At 54.2% G+C, this 17,407-nt stretch overlaps 1 protein-coding gene and 1 long non-coding RNA gene across 5 annotated transcripts in view; one reads left to right on the top strand and one right to left on the bottom strand.

Moving 5' to 3' along the window:
* The window catches only part of LOC118924655 (uncharacterized), a 183,332-nt gene that overhangs the window by 3,292 nt on the left and 162,633 nt on the right, over positions 1 to 17,407 (top strand). The window lies entirely within an intron of this gene.
* The window catches only part of CHIT1 (chitinase 1), a 32,236-nt gene continuing 25,122 nt past the window's right edge, over positions 10,294 to 17,407 (bottom strand). For 2 of the 4 annotated variants that reach the window (XM_057508098.1, XM_057508097.1), the window contains exons 8-12: positions 16,974 to 17,097; positions 14,911 to 15,093; positions 14,487 to 14,600; positions 13,140 to 13,282; positions 10,294 to 11,609 (exon numbers count right to left, since the gene is read on the bottom strand). In XM_057508098.1, the coding sequence (XP_057364081.1) occupies positions 11,525 to 11,609; positions 13,140 to 13,282; positions 14,487 to 14,600; positions 14,911 to 15,093; positions 16,974 to 17,097 (649 nt within the window). In that variant the 3' untranslated portion in view covers positions 10,294 to 11,524. The other 2 variants (XM_036909607.2, XM_036909610.2) reach the window with 2 other exon arrangements.

The raw sequence follows: 17,407 nt of genomic DNA, 5'->3' as shown, positions 1-17,407 counted from the left end.
CTCCCACGCTAAGTACTAAATGTTTGGAGCCCTTGGGCAGAGCTGCATGCATCTCTTCTGATGCAGCCAGGAGGTGATTCTCCTCTCCACACTAAAACAGGCCACCGGCCGCATCCACAGATCCTCCATCTGAGGGGTCTCAAGCCCAGACCCTCTGGCCTCAGATGAGACAAGGAGGTCCCTTCCGGAGCCTACGGCATGGCTGAGGCTTCACAGGAATAGCTTATACAGTAAGAAGACGACAGTAGACAGAATAATGTTTCCCCACATCCTCACCCCCAGAACCGGGGAATACACTCTTGTTCGTGGCACACACGGGCTTTGAAGATGTGTCTAAGGTCAGGGTCTTGAGGTGGGGAGGTTATCTCGGATCATCTGTGTGGGCCCAGTGTAGGTAGTCTCAAGAGTCCTCCAGACACGGGAAAGGGGATGTGATGATGGAGGCTGAGGTCGAAGTGATGCACGTCGGAGGAGGAGGAAGGGGCCAGGAGCCCAGGAATGCTGACAGCTTCTGGAAGGTGGAAAGACCAGAACGAGGACCCTCCCTGGGGCCTCCAAGGTCCCTCAGCTGCTCGCCACAGAGCCATCTGTGTTGTATGCCAGGCGCAGTCCAATGCAGACCCGAGCTCAGGGGCTGTGAGGACGTGCCCGAAGTGACCTCCTGCTCGGTGGGGGCCTCCGGAGATGAAGCCACGTGGTCTGGAGTGACTGTCCCTGAAGTGAGAAAGGCAGTGTCACGTCCCTCCATCCAAACAGATTCCAGGCAGAGCTCAGGCTGGCCCTGGAAGAGGAACTCCCATCCGAGGAGAGGCAGGTCTCTGCTCTGCCCCCGGGATTCACCAAGAGGCTCTCGACCTGGAGTTCCCAGGGGGCTTTGGAGACACCGGTCAGCCTTGAGAACTGGCCCAGGAGGTGATGTGACCGCCTGCGGAGCTGAGTGTGAGCCAGGACGTTCGAATAAGACTTTAGGGGAGGCTCCCGGTACAAAGGGAGGGCACGCTGAGAGATGGCGCTGGGTGAGCAGACCTCCAAGCGTGCTTCCCACCCCAGTTCCACAGGGAGCATGCCGCCTTATGCTCAGGGGGCACACCCCTGCCCCAAGCCGGGGCCCAGGAGACGGCAGGCCCTCTCCTATCTGCCTGAGACCAGGATTCTGAGCTCTGGTTTCCAGTAGAGTTGCCTTTACCCCAGTGACTGGAACTGGTTGTCTCCCTCTTCAGGAGGCAGAGCTCCCTGCCTGCAGATGTTGCCTGGCTCACCATTCAGGCCACAGGAGAACAGAGAGAATGTTCTAGTCAGGCAACACCATATCAGTTACTCGTCTGCTTTCACTGGAGTCCAGGATTATTTTGGCTAAAGAACTTCACACCAGGTACTCCAACCTGAGGGGAAAGTAGGGATGGTTTATGGGCACCAAATGCTTGACACTCACACCAGTCACCCCTCTGCCAAATCCTGGGATGCAGGTGCTGTTCTTTTTCCTGTTTTATAGGTGAGTGAACAGAAGCTTGAAGAGAATAAGTTGCTTCCTCAAATCACACAGGTTTAGGAACCTAGACCTGTGGCCTTTCAGCTATTGAGGGTGGGGGTGGCTCAGGGAAGGCAGCAGTCATGGGGAGGAGAGCGGGACACGGGTAGAGGGAAGTCGTTGCAAGAGAACTTATGCTACATAGTCAGACAATAGAACAGAACGGTTGAACCCGGGGCTGCTCCGGATAACTGGGGAGGTCTGGCCAGGAAAGGAAGTTGGAACTGACCACAGGGCATGGCTGTGGCAGCAGGAATCGGCTGGTGTCTGCACAGCTGCTCTCCCTGTGCGTGATTGTCCAGCCTCCCTGCAGTTCCCCTGCAGGGACTGGCTTTAAACCCTGAAACTGGAAGGCGCAGCCAGGAAGCCGGTAACCAAGGAGCCCTTGTCCAGTTGGGCAGCTAATTTTGGAGGAGAAAGAAACCCTACAGTATGGTGTTTGTGTGGGCAGTTTTGAGCAAGTGTAAAAATAAGGAGGGGGGTGGGGCAGTGAATCCCTGGCGGCCTAGAAGGAAGAAGAGCGCACTGAGGTTGGCCTGGGCTGAAGGGCACACCTGCCCGTGCTGTCGGGGGTAGTTACAGAGCCCCTAGCAGGTGCCACGCTGGGTGTGGCAAGGAGTGGATGCAGTTTGGATGGTCAGCGAGGCCTCTCTGAGGGGGTGGCCTTCAGCTGAAGTCCCAGGGATGGCAGGGAGCTCGCCAAGCCAAGCAGAGGCTGTGATCTGGTTAGGGAACATCATATGCCAAGTCCCAGAGGTGGGCAACCGCTTTGGATATTTAACAACAAACAAACATGAAAGAAGACCAGCGTGGCTTGGGGAGAGAGCGGGGGAGAGAGGCAAGGGGCACGGCGGGGAGACAGAAGCACCCAGGCTGGGGCTTTGCAAACCACGAAGGGGTTTTGCCCTGAGTATAACCAGATGCCACTGACTTTAGCAAGGGTACATGATGGGGTCTGTGTTTCGAAAAGCCACTCTTGTTGCTTTGTGGAGAACCGATTCAGAGTGGGGCAAGCAAGGGTGGGAGAGGCGACCGCATGAGTAGCTGTTAAAGGGGTCCAGGCGAGGAGCATGCTGGGCCAGCCGGGGGCAGGGTCAGAGCAAAGGCTGCAGATGACATTCGGTTGACACTTACTGCAAGAAGAGTCAAAGCTTCCTGCTGAGTTGCATGTGAAGGCCGGAGGAGAAGGAGGGAGCAGGAACCACCTCGGGGTTCCACCCTTAGCAACTGGGAGAGGATGGGGTACTTTTCTAAAGGGAGGAACACTCGTGGTGGGGGTATATCTTGGAGGAAACCTGCATGTCCCTGAGTGGGGGGAGCAAGGAGGCCGGGGGACCTGGGCCTCGGTGCTCAGAGCAGAGGTCAGGGCTGTAGATACGTAAGTGGGGGGGAGTCTCTAGATGAGGACGTTATTTAAAGCGGTGGGAATGGATGAGATCAGGGTGAGAGGGGAGAGAGATGGGGAGAGACGGTCCAGGCCCCCAGCCCAGGCATTCGGACATGTAAAGACCAGGGGAGGTGGAGGAGACCAGGAAGGCTCTGCGGCAGCAGCGCAGCAACTTCATTCACACCAATGTTTATCAAGCCCAGAGGCTTGGCCGCGATGGCCCCAGCTGCTGGGGGCGCCGGGGAGTGGGATGAGGCCCTGCCTCCATGCAGGCAGGCACACAAGTGATCGTCACAGCACAGGGTGGGAATACACTGCAGAGATGGGCCCAGCAGGAGGGGTAGGAAGACGAGTCTGTGGTCTCAGATCTCCAAAACTGGGGAGTACCCAAGTCTACACAAGGGGCCATGGGCCTCAGGCAGACGGGAGAAAGAACACAATGGCTGGGAACCCTTCTGGGTTGGGCTTCCTTCCTCGGGACCTGCCGAGTCCCCTTGAACCCAGCTTCACTCTCCCCGGCCCCCCACGCCCTGGTCTTCCACCAGAATGCCATCGTCCAAGACCATGCGCCACAGAGCCCTGTGCATTCTTCATTTCCATCCCCATTCCAGGCCCTGGGGCGGCCCCTCCCTGACGAGCTAGTGCCCTGAGAGCTGTTTTCTAAAAACAGGATGAACTTGACAGCAAAATGACCATAGTCGGGAGCCTTGCCCTCCTTCAAGGCAGGATGTTGTCTCAAAAACTGTTGCTTCATTTTTTGCTGTTGAGTAATCCTGAGTGCTGAGCAGCGTATACTCCGCACTGCTTGAGGGAAGGAGAGAGAGCTGAATCCCGGAGCTTCTCAGAGGGGAAGGAGGCCTGGTGGCTGCAGGTCCCTGGCCGGCTGGCTGGCTCTGCCGCCTGGTCACCGTGCCCGCGCGGCTCCCTTCCCAAGGCCAGGCTCAGTCCCCAGACCTGCACGATCTGGCCCCTCCCTCTGCCCTGTCTCAGGATGCCTCCCTCCTGTGCCCCATGCCTGGGGATGCCAGCTGTCAGCCCCTGCCTGGGTAGTGCCCTGCCTCTGAGACTGAGGGAGGTGTGAACCCGAACTCAAGGCTCAGCCTCAGCGCTGTCTGTAGAGCCTCACCGATCACCCAAGCAGACCCTCCTTTTCTCTTTCCTTTGAACGTGTTTTGTTTGTTCCCTTTGCATCACTTACAGCTCACTTAATCTTGGATTTTAAATCCCTGTGAGTTTGACTTATCACCCCTCCTGGACTCCAGAAACTCCAGAAGATCAAGCTTTGGCCTGGGGTCGAATCTCACTTACCTCCATCCGCAGCACAGAGCCTGGACGTGCTTGTGGAATGGATGAGTTTTGATTCCAGCTGCATGGCGGGGGGGCTTGCGCTGACGTGGGAAATGCCGCCTAAGGCTTGAGTTCATTGGTTCTCTGCGATAATGCACTCTACTAAGAGCAGAATCCATAAGGAATAGAGAGCGGCTTGTTCCTCCATCTATTCATGCACTCGACACTTATTAAGCGTCTAGTCTGTGCCAGAAATCATGTCAGACGCTGGAGATGCAGGAATAAGACTGATCAATTCCTGCTCATGTGGAGGTTCCGCTCTAGCCCTGAGTGATGGGTACAGACAAGGAAAACATCACACGGCAAGAGCCACGGGAAAATGAAGTCAGAGTGATGTGACCGTGTGACACGGTTGAGGGGGCTCCCTGCAGGGGTGGCGCCGGAGGCGGGACCTGAAGGGCAGTGAGGCGCCGGGAAGGTCCAGGCGGGAGCTGCCCAGGAAGGGAGAGCAGGCCGGGTAAAGCTGTGAGGACAGGGAAGGTGGGAGAGACGGGACGAGTTCGTGGGCGCCAGGAACAGAGGGAAGGGGAGGGCGGCCGGGTCCCAGAGAGCAGGGGGGCGATGCGCAGAGGCCACCAGCAGGCGGGCAGGGAGGGCGCTGTGAGCTGGGCGGTGAGAGAAGGCCCGGGGCGGACTTCATCCTGACTGTCAGCCGCGGGCCGACCTGGGGCCTCTGCCCCGCCTCGGTTTCCTCACTCACAAAATATTTGATTTGTAGAGTTCTTGCTAAGGTTAAATCGCAGTAGAGCTCAGCACCTGCCGTGCTGACTCTCATGGGCGGGACCCTGGGATCCAGGTGAAGAGCAGCAGGCATGGCCGGGGTGACCGGGGGCTCGGGCAGGAGCGGCGGTGGGCAGCCCCGCGGACGGCCCCTCGCCCTCGCCCTCCCCGTCCCTCCCCCTCCGCCCACTGCCCGGCCCCTCCTCTCTCCTTCATCCCTGCCTCTTTCTTCTTTTTTTTCTCACCACAGTTTCTTAACTCTCACTTGCCTTCACAGTGTTTTGAGTCACATCAGCTCAGCTGCCCAAAATTTGGAATAAAGACATATTTTATAATATTGATTATTTATTACAGCTTTATCTTCCCTTAAAAATCAGGTGTATTCACGGCTTTATGCAACCTCTCTTCATTAAAGGAGGGCAGAATCCACACCTAAATTAAGCCATTTTATGTGACCGTATGGTCTGTCTTTCCACTGAGGTCACACTCTCCTAATAGAGAATGGCTCCTGCCCCCGGATTGAAGGATTAGGAGGAGATTGTCTCAGGCCTCTGGGGACTGGCCCACGGGAGGAGGTCTCCCTGCCGGCCAGGGGCGGACATCTGGGTGCCCCCAAGGGCCAGCGGCTGTGCTCCGGAGCTCAGCCTGGGTGCCATGCCCAGCTGCTGGCTCTGGCTCCATGGCTGCCCCTGCCGATGTGGGACGGGGCAGGTGGGAGGGCCAGGAGGGCCTGGCTGGGTCCACTAGAGGAGATGCAGGCACCCTGGGTAATGTGTAAAGACGGGCTCTGGCACAAAGGGTCAGGCAAGACCCCCCCTGCCGGCCGCACTGCTGCAGCCCCTGTAAATAAAGGACAAGCTTCCTGTAGTGCGAGCACCGGTGCGAGCGTGTGCGTGTCAGGTGGAGGAGGCAGCCGCAGACAAGCCCCCCGCCCCGATTTAGCCCAAGGCTTATACTGAAGGGAGCCTTGTGGTTGGGAAAGCAGGGTGAGGGGGCGACACTTGCGCCAAATGGCGGCTCCGTCCTTCCTTTGCTCTCCTATTTTCTGGAAACAGGCGTCCAGTGGTTGGTGGTGGTTGGCTGTGGCCATTATGTCGTCCAGCCCAACCCGCCCCCTGTAGTGGGGCACTGTGGGCTCAGGATGAAGTGACTTGCCCGGGGCTGCCCAGGGAGCCGGCAGGAGAGGCCCAGGGCACTTTCCTCTGCATCTGGGTGGTGGTGGAAGGAAGAGGGTGGGGTGACATTCCTTCTGCACCTTGACCGTAGGGGTCCCAGAGGTTAGCTTCAAGTCCTGCCCTGGCTCGTGGTAGCGTCTGAGACCCTCATACTCAAAGTCAGCCTTTCAGTGGGGAAGGGCGGAGTGAAGGAGCCCTGGGAGGTGGTCCACGACTTACCCACGGACACAGATAAGCCACCTGTGGCAAACTGTGAGCTAATTAAAAAATTAATAAGCTAGAGATTTCCATCCCTACAGAGGCCCAAATAAGGTTAGACAAGCTTTTGCTATGGCTCAAGGATCTCAAATTAGATGCCAGAAAGGAGCTTCAGGAAAACAAGCCCACCAGCCTGTGGGTCTGTGCTGGTCTGGACAGGCCGGGCTCCTTGGCGCCCCAGCTGCTCTGTGGCAGGGCAAGGCCCAGGGCACCCCGCAGTGAAAGCTACGGGCTGTGGGTTCTCTGCCACCTCCGCCCAACGCCTCCACTTCTCAGGCGGCCCCTTCGGAGGCCCTTCCCGGGGTGTGGTCTCCGAGGCGGTGGGAGGTCTCAGCTAAGCCTGGGCTCCGGCCGCCTGGCCTCGTCAGTTTATTATTGGCCTGGGCGACAGCTGGGAATGGTAAGGACACATCGGAGGCGGGGTGCAGTGGTGCTGGGCCATCCTAAGCCCCCAAGATCTCACATGCCATATGGTGGAGGCCGAGGAGGCGAGCGGAATGACGGGAATGTGTGTGTGTTCTCTCCCTGCAACTCCCATGCCCAGCGAGATGGCCTGGCCCCAAAGAAATGTACCAGTGGGCCTTTGGAAGCCATGTGTCTCTCCTGGAGACATTTTTAAAAAACCATTTTTTGCCTGAATGACTGAATAAAGTAAGAGAGATCTGGCTATTTTCTCTTTGCACCAAGCTCTGAACGAGGGAAAATGAGCTTTACTTAGAGCAACAGAGGAATGAGTGTAAGGTTGCTGGTTAGCAGTGACTCCACACTGGGCCAGAAAGTGGCACCTGGGGAAGATGCTCAGAAATAGCTGCCGGACAGTGGGACATGGGACGGGGGCCCAGGGATCCTTAGTGGCTCCCACTCCTGATAAAATGCCCCCTCAGCCTCTCAGAGGCAGTGCCACCTAAAATGCCTTTGCCATCCCTGCCTAGGCTGTGTCTCTGATGGTACTGCTTCCTCAGCCAGGGTCCTTCCCTGTGTCCCCCAGACTCAATGATGGCAGGCCCCAGAGTCTAGAAAAAGCACGTCTGTCCCAGGAGAGAGACTTCCAATGCCCGGAGAGTGTCTTCTGGGCTTTGACTAGCAGGGTGAGGGTCGAGTCAGGGTGGAGGAAGGAAGCAGAGAGGACTAGGGAAGCTGGGTCCCTGAGCCTGGACCCCTGGAGATCGCTGGGGGGACCTGCAGGCTCCCTCAGTGGGAGGAGGTGAGGATGCCTCTAGATAAACCACCTTTCCAGGAGGCTCAGAACAGTCCGTGGGACTGTCAACAATCTGGGTCTACTCCAGCGACCTATGGGAAAATTGAAGGTTCAGCCTGACTCAGCCCTCTCCAGGGCCTCTGGGGAGGGACAGACAGAAGGGAGAGAGAAACAGCAACTCTCCAACTTCATCTCAAATAGGGCTCTTACCCAGGGAACACAGAGATTCGGAGTTCTGAGTAAAACAAAAAGCAGGCTTTAAGGCCACCATCACCCTTAGACCCGTAGAGGAGGCTCTTTGGACTAGGGAGCAATGAAAAGTTTCAGCTCTCAACCCACTCAAGGAAAAATAGGAAATGCAGCAGTCCTGTAACCACTGAAAGAGACTGAATGAGCCGTTGCAAATCATCCTTTAAAAAAGCATGGAGCCAAGATGGCCTTCCTAGCGACAGTTACCCAACATTCAAGGAACAGATAAGTCCTTTGACACAACTCTTTCAGAGAGGGAACCTCCCCAACTCATTTTATGAGGCTAGCAAAATCTTCATACCCCAAATCCATTTATTATTAGCCTGGATGACTACAAGGGGTTGGTAAGGACATCCTAGCATGTAAGAAAGAAAACATTCAGGCCATCTTACTCATTACTATATAAATGCAAAAATGTGAAATGCAATGTAACCAGAGCCAGCAATGTGCAAAGATAATAATCTGTCATGGCCAAGTTGGATTAATCCTGGCAATGCAAGGTGAATGTAACAGGAGAAAAGTGATAATACAATTTACTTCATTAACAGAGTAAAAGCAAACATCTATTATAAATAAAAACCATTTGACAAATGGCCCTTCTTATGGAAACTTTCAGGAAACTAGAAATAAAAGCAAGCTTCCTTCATTTTAAAGAAGACATATACAAAAAACCTACAATAACCAGTGTACCTAACATTGAAAGTTGTCAACATTGCTTTTCAGCCAGGAACAAGATAAAGATGCTTGTTATTACAACTTTTATTCATCATTGTCCTGGAGGTCTTAGCTAGCACAGTAGACAAGAAAAATAAACAAAAGGCATGAAGTTTGGAATGGAAGAAACCAAACCCATTTGTGTAGATATGATTTTCTACATATAACACTCTACAATAATCATTGATATTAATAGGAGGGTTTGAAAAGTTGCTGGAAACAACATTGATATCCAAATATCCATGACATTATTATACATTGGCAACAATTATTTGGAAAATTTAATTTTTAAAAAGGATAAAATTCACAATACAACAGTAATCAAAAATTTTAAAGTAGGCATAAATATGACAAAAGATTATGAGGTCTTTAAGAAGAAAATTTTTTAACTCTATTAAGACATATTTTAGAAGATATGTCTATTTAGCTATAACTGTTAGAAGATACAGCTATAATATGTTTTTAGACTGGAAGACTCAATATCATCAAGATGTTAATTCTCCTCGAACTGACCTATAGATTAAATGCAATTCTAATCAAAACCTAAACAGAATTTTTAATGGAATTTGGCAAGATTATAATACTTAATGAAAAGTAAGGGCTATGAATAGCAAGACATTCTTGAAACAAAGAACATACTGAAAGAATTTGTCCTACTAGATATGGAGACTTACCATAAGGTGTTAGTAATAAATTAGTGAGTGATGGCAGCAGGGTTGAAAAGTAGATTAAGGAATGAAACAATACCTATGCATATAGTGAAAACTGATGTAGTACTATAAAAAGGATAGATTATTCTATAAATGATGCTCGGACAACAGGTTATCCATATGGAAGAAAAGGACTCTAACTCATAGCACACTCAAATGTCAACTTCAGAAGGATTAAAGACTTAAAGAAAAAGATCTATAGAAGTTTTAGAGGGCAATTTAGGGAAATATCTTTTTGACTCAGACTAGAGACAGAGTCTTAGACAAGATACAGGAAGCACAAACCACTAAGGATAAGGTCGCTAAATGTGACTACATTGAACAGCACCCAAGGAGAATGACAGCCGAGAGTCAGAAGGACAGACGGTGCAGCCAGACCTGTAACTATCAGAGGATTCCTGCTCAGAATATGCAAAGAACTCCTACATCTCAATAACAGAGACAAACAACCCAGTAAAAAATTGGGCAAGAGACAGAACAGACTCCTCAGAAAAGAACAAATGGAAATAGCCTGTCGGCATAGGAAAAGAGACTAAAATCAAGAGTTATTAAGACAATGCAAGTTGAAGCCATAATGAGATCCCATTTTGTATCTGTCAGATTGGAACCAAGTAGGGTGTAGTAGTGGCGAGGATGGGGTGCACCTGGAGCTTTGCCATGGAGGGAAAGTGGGCCCAAACCAACCACTTCGGGGAAAACATCTGCCTGTGCCCAGTCCAGTTGAACTTGCACACACCCCACATCCCATCAGTTTCACTCCAGACAAATTCTACACGTACATACCAAGAGACATGCACAAAAGCATTCATAGCAGTGCTGTCTCCATCAGCCCCAAACCGGAAACAACCCAAATGGCTGTTGATGGTAGAATGAATAAACTGTGGGATAGTCTCAGGATGCAAAACAATTCAGCAGTGAAAATGTGTGAGTTAGCTGTGTGAGGCGTAAGTGGGCCACAGAAGGTACCACACAGTATCTTTCTATTTATATGAGGCTCAAAAACAGACCAGAATTAATAATACTTTATTTAGGAATGCACACACAGTTGGTAAACTATAAGAAAAAGGACAGAATGAATAGCCAAAATCTAGCCGGGGGTGGTGGTGGTGGGGGGCGGTGGGGGATGTGGGATTGGGGAGGGGGCGGCACAGCACTACCACACCAAAGGCTGGTTATGCTCTGTTTCCTGACCCTGGTGATGGATTCATGGGAGATGCTCAAAACACTCTTTAAACACTCTTTTGACTATGTGGTAGATTTCATAACTGAAACAATTCCTTTCAAACTGTACTGCTCAGAGCTGGTCACACTAACGGTTCAGGCAGCACTGGCTTCAAAGGCTGCTCCATACACGGTGCATCTCCCAGTTTGTGAGTTTAAGTGGGTGGAGGCTGTGGGGTGGTCTGGTGGGTAAAGGAAGAAAGTCTTGTTCAAAAAGTAGTATTTGCTTTGGGGCAGGGGTTCAATCCAGATATGACACCCGACATCTGGGGGTCCCTCAGGAGAAACTGGCAAGGACGAAGTTAACATCGACATTGGGAGTGCCCAGGACCAAATCTGGGTGGGTGATAGGAAGTGAGAGCAGGAGAAGAAAGCCCGGTAGGTGAGGGCTCTGTTCTTGCTGGGTGAGGAGTCGCTGATGGCAGTTAAATGTGGAGCGTGACAGGATCTGACCCTAGTTTAGAAAGATTGAGGTGGCCACTCTGGGGGGGGTGGTCTGCGTGAGGGAGGGGCAGGAAGCAGGGAGAAACCAAGACCCTGGGAGCTGGTGCTGGGCTGAGCAGAGGCAGGCATCTGGGTCTGGGGGGGAGCAGGGCGTGGGGCCAGAGAACTCTGCCGTCTGCCTGGGGCGCAGGCACCCCCATACGGAAACCGCCACCTGGACTCCATGCGGAGCATCGGAGGCTCTCCCGTGCGTGGGTGTGGCATGTCCCTTTCCTGCTGAGACCTCAGGGTAAGGGGGCCTGTGCAAAACCAGACCTGCGCTCTGTGCTGAGGACAGGCAGGGAGGGGGCGCGGGGAAGTCATCTCTACAGGGAGCTGGCACTGGCTGTACTCCTGCAGGGGGTGAGGCCACTTCCTCTCCCCCCCACCGTCCCCACCTCCAGCTGCCTGCCAGAGCCCACCCCAAAAACCAGTGTGGTGAGTGCTTGGCAAACTGGACTATTAAGTTATGTGTACATTTTTTCCCCAATAGAATGACCACCATTCAACCCGAAGCTACAGGGACTACTTGGATTATTCTGTTTGCAAAGGCTCCTGTGTGTGCGTGCTCTTCTGGCCCATCTTGGCCCACGGAGGCCCTGGTGCTGGACTTAAATATCTGTAAAATAAGGGTAATAACTGTTACTGCCTCATCTGGCAAATGGGAGCAGCGGTTGAGATCAAACATGTGAGGGACCTGAAACGGGGTTTCTCTCAAAGTGAGTGCGCTTAGTCCCAGGGATCGGGATTCGCATTTCAGTGCTGAGCGGAGGGGAGCAGAGCCCTTCAGGCAGGGAAAAGCTCTTCTCTGCTGCCATCTGCTGCTCATTTTAGGAATAACACAGAGTGTAGGTCAGCAGGAAATGCTCTTCTCTCTCCAAAGGCTTCTGAGCTAATAAAGAATTTGCCAGACCCAGGCCCATGCCCCAGATTCCATCACTTGTGCCCTGGAAGCCTCCTGCTGAAATGTGGACTCGAGGTGAGACCTGGCGCCGGCCTGTCACTCCTTAATGGGCCACCTTCCCACCTGGCTGAGACCTGTGCACATGCTTTATGCCACCCGCCCCACCTGGCATCCCACCTGCCCCAGGGAAGTTTTTTAACGTATGTGTGCTTAGAGGGCATCTGTAAGAAACCACATCTAGGGGAAGTGGAGTGCAAATCAAAGATTCATTTTGCAAGTAAAAGAGGCAGCCCAGGAGGACCAGAGCAGAAGGAGCCCAAAACAGAGAGTAGAAAGACCAGAGAGGGGCCTGCAGGAGCCGGATCCGAGCCCTGGGGAGGGCTAGGGAGGCGGACTGCAGAGCGATCCTAGGCCCTAGCCAGGGACTGGGGCTGGGGGGGGGCCTTGGGGATTCAGCCCCAGGTGCAGCATTCGCAGGGGGCCCTGAGCACCAGGCTCTTCAGGCAGTTTTGCAACAGCGGCCACCCCCGCCCAGCACCGCTGCCAGCGGGAGTAGCCGAGGCATCCTGACTGTTGCGGTACAGCCCATCAGCTTTGCCCTGGCAGAAGGGGTTCTTATCCAAACCAGGGCTGCGCTCAGGTTCAGAGGGCTGGCCCGCTGTGGGGCCTCCAGGCTCTGGGAGGCCTGAAGCCGCATGTGAAGGGCCTGGGAGGGGTGAAGATTCAGCCAAGGCTCCCCCAGGAGACCCCAGTCCGGCAGCCACACACACAGGCGGCAGCCACAGGCAGGCAGGAGCTCCACATCCCACAGCCAAGTACCCAGGCAGAGAACAGACACACAACCCCGCCTACAGCTGCGGCTCTGCTCAGCCGGGAACACAGGGCTCGTGCGCAGCAGGCCGTCTGTGGCCGTGGCCATGTGGGGCTGAGGGCCTGCGGGGACCTCACACCACAGACCAAGCGAGGCTGTCTCCTTGAGGAGAGAGGAGCCAGGTGCTGCAGCAAGGCCCAGGACCCTGGAGGGAAGCCCGTTGACCAACACCCTGGGTGGGTATCGCCAGGATCAGGAGGAAGAAAGGCGCCAAAGAGAATCACTTAGGCAGTTTCCTCAGCTCCTGAGGGGTGTGTGAAATTTGGAAGATGGCCATACTGGGGCAAAGTCATTTCTTCGGGGGTCAGGATCTGCAGATCAGGGAGGGGGGTTGTATCCTACCCCTGGAATTCAGCCCCTGGCCCCTTACTCACTCAGCTCCGTCTGCAGTGTCTTGATGAGGGGGTACTGGCCCTGCTGACAGAAGAGGCCCTTGAAGTCGTCCATGTCCAGTGACCACACCATGGCCCCGCCGAGGCCCTTCTGCTTCAGGTAGTTGACCTATGCGAGGAGGCAGCTGAGGGCGGAGGAGCAGAGGGACCCTGGCCAGGCCAACCCCAGAGCCTGGCGTCCTCATCTACATGCGGCCCTTGGTCCTCCAGCGCCCTCCGGCCCACCAGTGGGCGAGGCTGCTGGCCGCAGCCCTGAGCTGGGAGCCTAGTGGCTGAACCCTGGTCCCCCACCAGCCATGAGTCATTTTGGCATGGGGTCGGGGGGAGGGCAGAGGTGTGAACAGAGATGGGGGAGCCTTAACATCTCAGACTTTTCTGGGCAGAGCTACTGTGTTTGGGGTCACTATCTGCTGGTCCTGATGAGCTCAGTTCCCAGAGGGAACAACTAAGTTTCCTTAGAGATCTGAACTGGTGCCTTGTCTTCACGCCTTTGTCCTCCTTGATGGCCTTCTCTCCTCCACCAGATCCCCAACGCTCCCTCAGGGTGTGGCTGTGTGTTCCCTCAGAGGACGTCCTTGTCCCCTGACCCTGCCAGTGAGGCTGGAGTGAGGCTGAGGTTGTTCTGGGAACTTGCAAGCCCCAGTCTCCCTGCCCACCTACTTCCCCTCCAGCTGGGCAGAGCTGTAGCTCGTTCTCTGCGTCCACCCTCCCCAGCAGGCTTTACTCCCACTTCCTGCCCACCCCTTCTGCTTTAGGACTCTCAGAGACCCTCCCTCCTGACCCCTTCCGCCCCCCAGCCAGCAGTTCTCTCTGGCACTTGGTCACACCTCTAGAAGCACCTGCCACTGTCCAACCTGCACGATAACTGGTGTGAGATGCACGGAAGAACAGTGCAGGCCCCTCTGCAGGAGCTAACGATCTTGTGGTGAGAGAGGCACGCAAACAGATGCATGAAAGACTCAAGCCCCCGGTGCTGGGCAGGAGTGGGGAGTCATGACATCAATCACAAGGTCTACAGTTCGAACATGCACCGAATATTGTCAATAGATGAATAAAATGACATGTCTTACTGCATGTATTTCTCCTCTTCATATGTCTGTAGAATTTATATTTAATAAGATATAAATTCTTTCAAGAGTGCTACTCAGTGTAGAGCAATTTTTTGTCACGTGTCTTTTCTTAATATGTGGTAAAGGTACAAAATGCTGTGACATGGGGATCTGTGAAATGCTCAGATATTTTAAAGGCTCTGACTGCTGTCACTCAATGTAATTGACAGGCCTTGGGCCCACCTAGGACCACCCCCTTCTCAGCAGGGCTGGGCCTCACCTTTGTTTTGAAGCTCTCCACATCATCAAAGCCCACCCACTGGTTGCCCTGGACGGCATAGGGCACCTTCTGCTCCTCGATTCTGTGTTTAGCGGCCTCCTTCCAGGAGCAGACCTGTAGAAGCAGAGGGCAGGGTTGGTGGGGAGGCAGGGAGCCCCCCAGGCCTCTGCACCTCCCAGACAAGAAGAGACTAGACGTGGACCATTCCTATCTGAGGAAGCTTGGAGAACCTGGGAGGTTCTAGACTGAGTGACCTAGAACCCTGGATTCAATACGGCACCTGGGCTGAAGGATTACTCCAAGAAGACAGGGACGGGATGGAATTTACCTGGCCAGAATCTGCTATGCCTAGCATCGTCACTCAGAAACTGGGAGAACGCGCCCCTGCACCCCCCAGGACTTGCATGGCTGGAGGTGTCCCTACCTCGTAGTAGGACAGCACTCCTGCCTCTTTGGTGAAGGGGCCAGGGGCTCCGGGCCCTGTGGCTGGGGCCCCCACTCCACTGTCGGATGAGGCCAGGGTGAAGGATCGTCCGTAGGTGGGCATGCCAAGGATCAGTTTGTTGGCAGGGGCCCCCTTCTGCAGCCACTGTTGCACAGCAAAGTCCTAGTGGTGGAGAAGGAGGGGCAGGGCTTTGTCTTCAGCCTGGCTCTGGCCAGCCGAGGCTGGGGTCCAGAGGAGCTTCATGAGCCTTCATTCATGTTCCAGTGCTCCCTGTCTACTTGAGATCCTGTCCTAGACCCTCGGTCCCAGGGAAAGAGGCTGTGTGGCACTCTAGCCAAGAGTGTGGCTGTGGAGTCAGACAACCCTTCACTGAGCAGATACTTACTGCCAGCCGGCTATGTGCCAGGCAACTGTACTGGCTGTTTGGGGTAGATCCCTCAGTGAACAAAGCAGCCGAGGTCCCTGCCTTTCTCAGCAGCTTATTTAACTGCCTGAGCCTCAGGCTTCCTGTCTGCAAAATAAAATTATTAAAATATCTACCTCTATGGGCGTGGTGAGAATTGAAGGATATAATGCACGCATAAGATTCAGGCAAGGAGGGGAGGGGCAGCTAGGAGCGTGGCCGTGCTCGTCACTGGGTTGCAGTCTCACCCCGAGCACCAGCGCAGGGAAGAGGCTCTGCTTTCTCTCTGCATCCCCAGGACCTAGAACAATGCTCGACACTTAGATGATCAACAAAAAGATCAGGAAAGTACCTGGCTTCCTCCTCAGCCTGCCCCCATTAGGTGTCACTTGACATCCTACCCCAGGCCTGTGACATGGGGAGGCACCCAATACAAAATGTGGAGCAGATAGTGAGGCTGCTTCCCTCAAGCCGGAATGACAGGCTCACTTTCCCTGGGAAGCTGCACTCACCTCGAGTCACCACTTAGGTGAGGAGGAATGCTGGTGATATTTACTTTCATTTATTTATTTTGCTGGTCTACACATTTATCTTTGATCAGACTGGAGCTTTGTGGGGGCAGAGGGCAGGGCCCCTTGCTAAGCACTGTGGCCGTGCAAGTTGGGGAAAGTCACCCCTCTGGCTAGAAGCAATCCTGGACCCCAGTACAGAGAGTTACAGAGGGCGTCCCTGCAGGAAGAGAAGAGCTCCCTTCGTCTGCGTGGGTCCAGGGCGCGCGATCCGCACAGCGCGGGACTGCAGCCCCTCCTCTCTCAGCCGAAAGCCTCTCCCCTGGGCTGGCCTGGCTTCCTAGGACTCAGGCGCCAGGTGAGGGCAGAGGGGCCAGGCTCAGGAGAAAATATGGATGGATGCCTGACTCACATGCCCAAAGAGAGATAGGTTATTTGTGAAAGAACCACAGAAGTCTCAGATGTTCTACCCCAGCCGTTACACAAAGATGTTAGCGCCACAAAGTTAAAAAGCATTTTAATTTAGGGCTTTGTTTGTTGTTAATTTTAAGAAAGAGAAGCAATATGGTTGTTCTTGGCTTTTAAAATATAGAGTGGGCTTATAAAAAACATGTAGCCTGCTTAATGAGGGACAGCTGAGCAAGAGACTCCCCTCCCCAACCCCAGTCTAGCGCCAGGCCTGCCCTTGGGTGGGACGGTGGGGGGCTCAGCTCTGAGTGCCAGCCCCTGCGGTGCTGCCACCCTGGGAAAGCTCCCACCTCTGAAAGCACCTGCCAGCAGGTCCCTCAGCGACCGAGCGCAAAGGTCACCCATTGTCTGGAAGGAAATGGGGTCCGGGGTCTAAGGGAAACAGTTTGGAAGAAACTTAGGCTCAGAGACAGCCTCCCAGTAAGTCACTGGTTTGTTTGATGTCATTAAATTGGTTGGCTGTGCCTAGTATCAGCCAAGATGCCACACAGAAGCAAGATTTCCCCTCAGCAGGGGCATGGAACAAGAAGACCGAACGAACAAGAAACAAAAACGCAGGCTTCTCCGTGGTTCTCCGGCTCCCCTGTTAGGACCTCGAGGTTCAAAGAGGCCGCGGGACAGGGCCTGTGGGGGAGCCCTGCCTCCTCCCTCCGGCCTCTCACCACATTGAATTCGGCAGCTGCCCCACTCTCTCCCTGCCTCTTGTAGAGCGGGCTGTTATGTCCTGTGGTCTTCTCCCAAGAGCCGTGGAGGTCATAGGTCATAAGGCTAATGAAATCCAGGTTCCTGCAAAAGGCATGAAGGCAGGGAGGTGCTGGTGAGCAGGGTCTTGCCCTCCCCTCTCCTGGCCCCCTCTCACCCCACAGGCAGTGTGTGGCCCCGGGAGGGACCCTCAGGGTAAGGGGCAGGGTTACAGGCTCACCTCTGGCTCTGTGAAAGGTGACTAGACGTCACACTCCCCCTGCCCCACCACTGAAGCCATTTGCGGTCACGCTATGAGGCTGGCAGCTGGAGCCTCTAGCATCCTCCCCTCACACTCTCTGGTCCATTCCGTGGGGACACTTGGTGCTATTTTGGAGGGAATTCTAGCGCAGTG

The sequence above is a fragment of the Manis pentadactyla genome, chromosome 9 (assembly GCF_030020395.1).
Source record: "Manis pentadactyla isolate mManPen7 chromosome 9, mManPen7.hap1, whole genome shotgun sequence".
Lineage (NCBI taxonomy): Eukaryota > Metazoa > Chordata > Mammalia > Pholidota > Manidae > Manis > Manis pentadactyla.
This window is presented reverse-complemented; position numbering and strand designations above follow the sequence as displayed.